The following is a 1,386-nucleotide window of genomic DNA, read 5'->3' on the forward strand; positions in this document are numbered from 1 at the left end:
CAAAAGAAAGAAAGAAATTTCCTGTGTAGTGTTAAAAAAAAAAAAATCCCCAGAGATCCCAGTATTTCAATAACTGATTAAAAAGTCTACAAATAAAAAAAAAAGATATTTAAATTTCAAATATGGCTAACTAAATAACATTTGATGTCTTTCTAATGATTCGGTTCCAAGCTAAAAATTGTGTAGATCTAGTTTAAATAAACACATAGGTTTTCATGGATGTGAATTATTTCATGTGATCTGTGAATATAAATGTGAGCTCTGCTCTATGCATTTGTGGGCTACTATATCTGAACTTTTCCTAAGCTTCAAAATATCAATGTTTTATTTCTTTACTGAAAAAAGTTGACTATCTTATTTATTCTCATGCCCTTTTTAGTAGCTAATTGGGAGTGATCCAATGAAGAATAACTATTAATATTTTTCTGCAACCATGGTAAAGTGAGGACATGGATGAGGAAAACTGCACTGCTGTGACAGACTTCATCCTCCTTGGATTCTCAGATGCCCCTGAGCTCAGAGTCTTCCTTTTCCTGCTGTTTCTTTCCATCTATGGAGTCACAGTTTGGGGAAACCTGGGCATGATTGCCCTGATTCAGGTCAGCTCTAGACTCCACACCCCCCATGTACTTTTTCCTTAGCCACTTGTCCTTTGTGGATTTCTGTTACTCCATGATCAGCACACCAAAGATGATAGCTAACATCTTAAAAGAAGACAAAGTTATTTCCTTCCTGGAACTCACTGTGCAATTCTACCTGTTTTGCACATCTGTGGTAACTGAAGTCATTCTGCTGGCAGTGATGGCCTATGACCGCTTTGTGGCCATTTGTGACCCACTGCTCTACATGGTCACCATGTCCCGAAATCTCTGCATGGAGTTGGTGTCTTGTTGCTATCTCAATGGTACTGTATGTTCTGTGATTCACTTGTGTTTAGATCTTCAGATCCCATCCTATAGATCAAATGTGATCAACCATTTCTTTTGTGATATTCCCCTTCTGTTGTCTCTTGCTTGCTCTGATGTCACTGTGAATCAATTTGTGCTATACACTGTGGCCACTTTCAGTGAGATCATTACAAGCGTGATCATCCTTATCTCTTACCTGTTTTTTCTCATCACCATCCTGAGGATACACTCAGCAGAGGAAAGGTGCAAAGCCTTTTACACCTGTGCCTCCCACCTCGCTGCCATTGCTGTCTTACAGGGAACAATCCTTATCATTTATTGCTGGCCCCACTCTGGAAACAGCATGGACATTGACAGAGTGGCCACAGTGTTCTACACTGTAGTGATCCCCATACTGAACCCCCTGATCTATAGTCTGAGGAACAAAGATGTGAAAGAAGCTCTCAGAAAAGTGGTGAGCTCCAAAATATTTTCCTAG

The 1,386-nt window shown here is 39.6% G+C and overlaps 1 protein-coding gene across 1 annotated transcript; it reads left to right on the top strand.

Moving 5' to 3' along the window:
* The first annotated feature begins 449 nt into the window (after positions 1–449).
* LOC133240663 (olfactory receptor 5L2-like) lies at positions 450–1,386 on the top strand. The gene is given in 2 exon segments (XM_061405861.1): positions 450–620; positions 622–1,386. Coding segments are annotated over 2 exon segments (936 nt in total).

The sequence above is a fragment of the Bos javanicus genome, chromosome 28, assembly GCF_032452875.1.
Source record: "Bos javanicus breed banteng chromosome 28, ARS-OSU_banteng_1.0, whole genome shotgun sequence".
Classification (NCBI taxonomy): domain Eukaryota; kingdom Metazoa; phylum Chordata; class Mammalia; order Artiodactyla; family Bovidae; genus Bos; species Bos javanicus.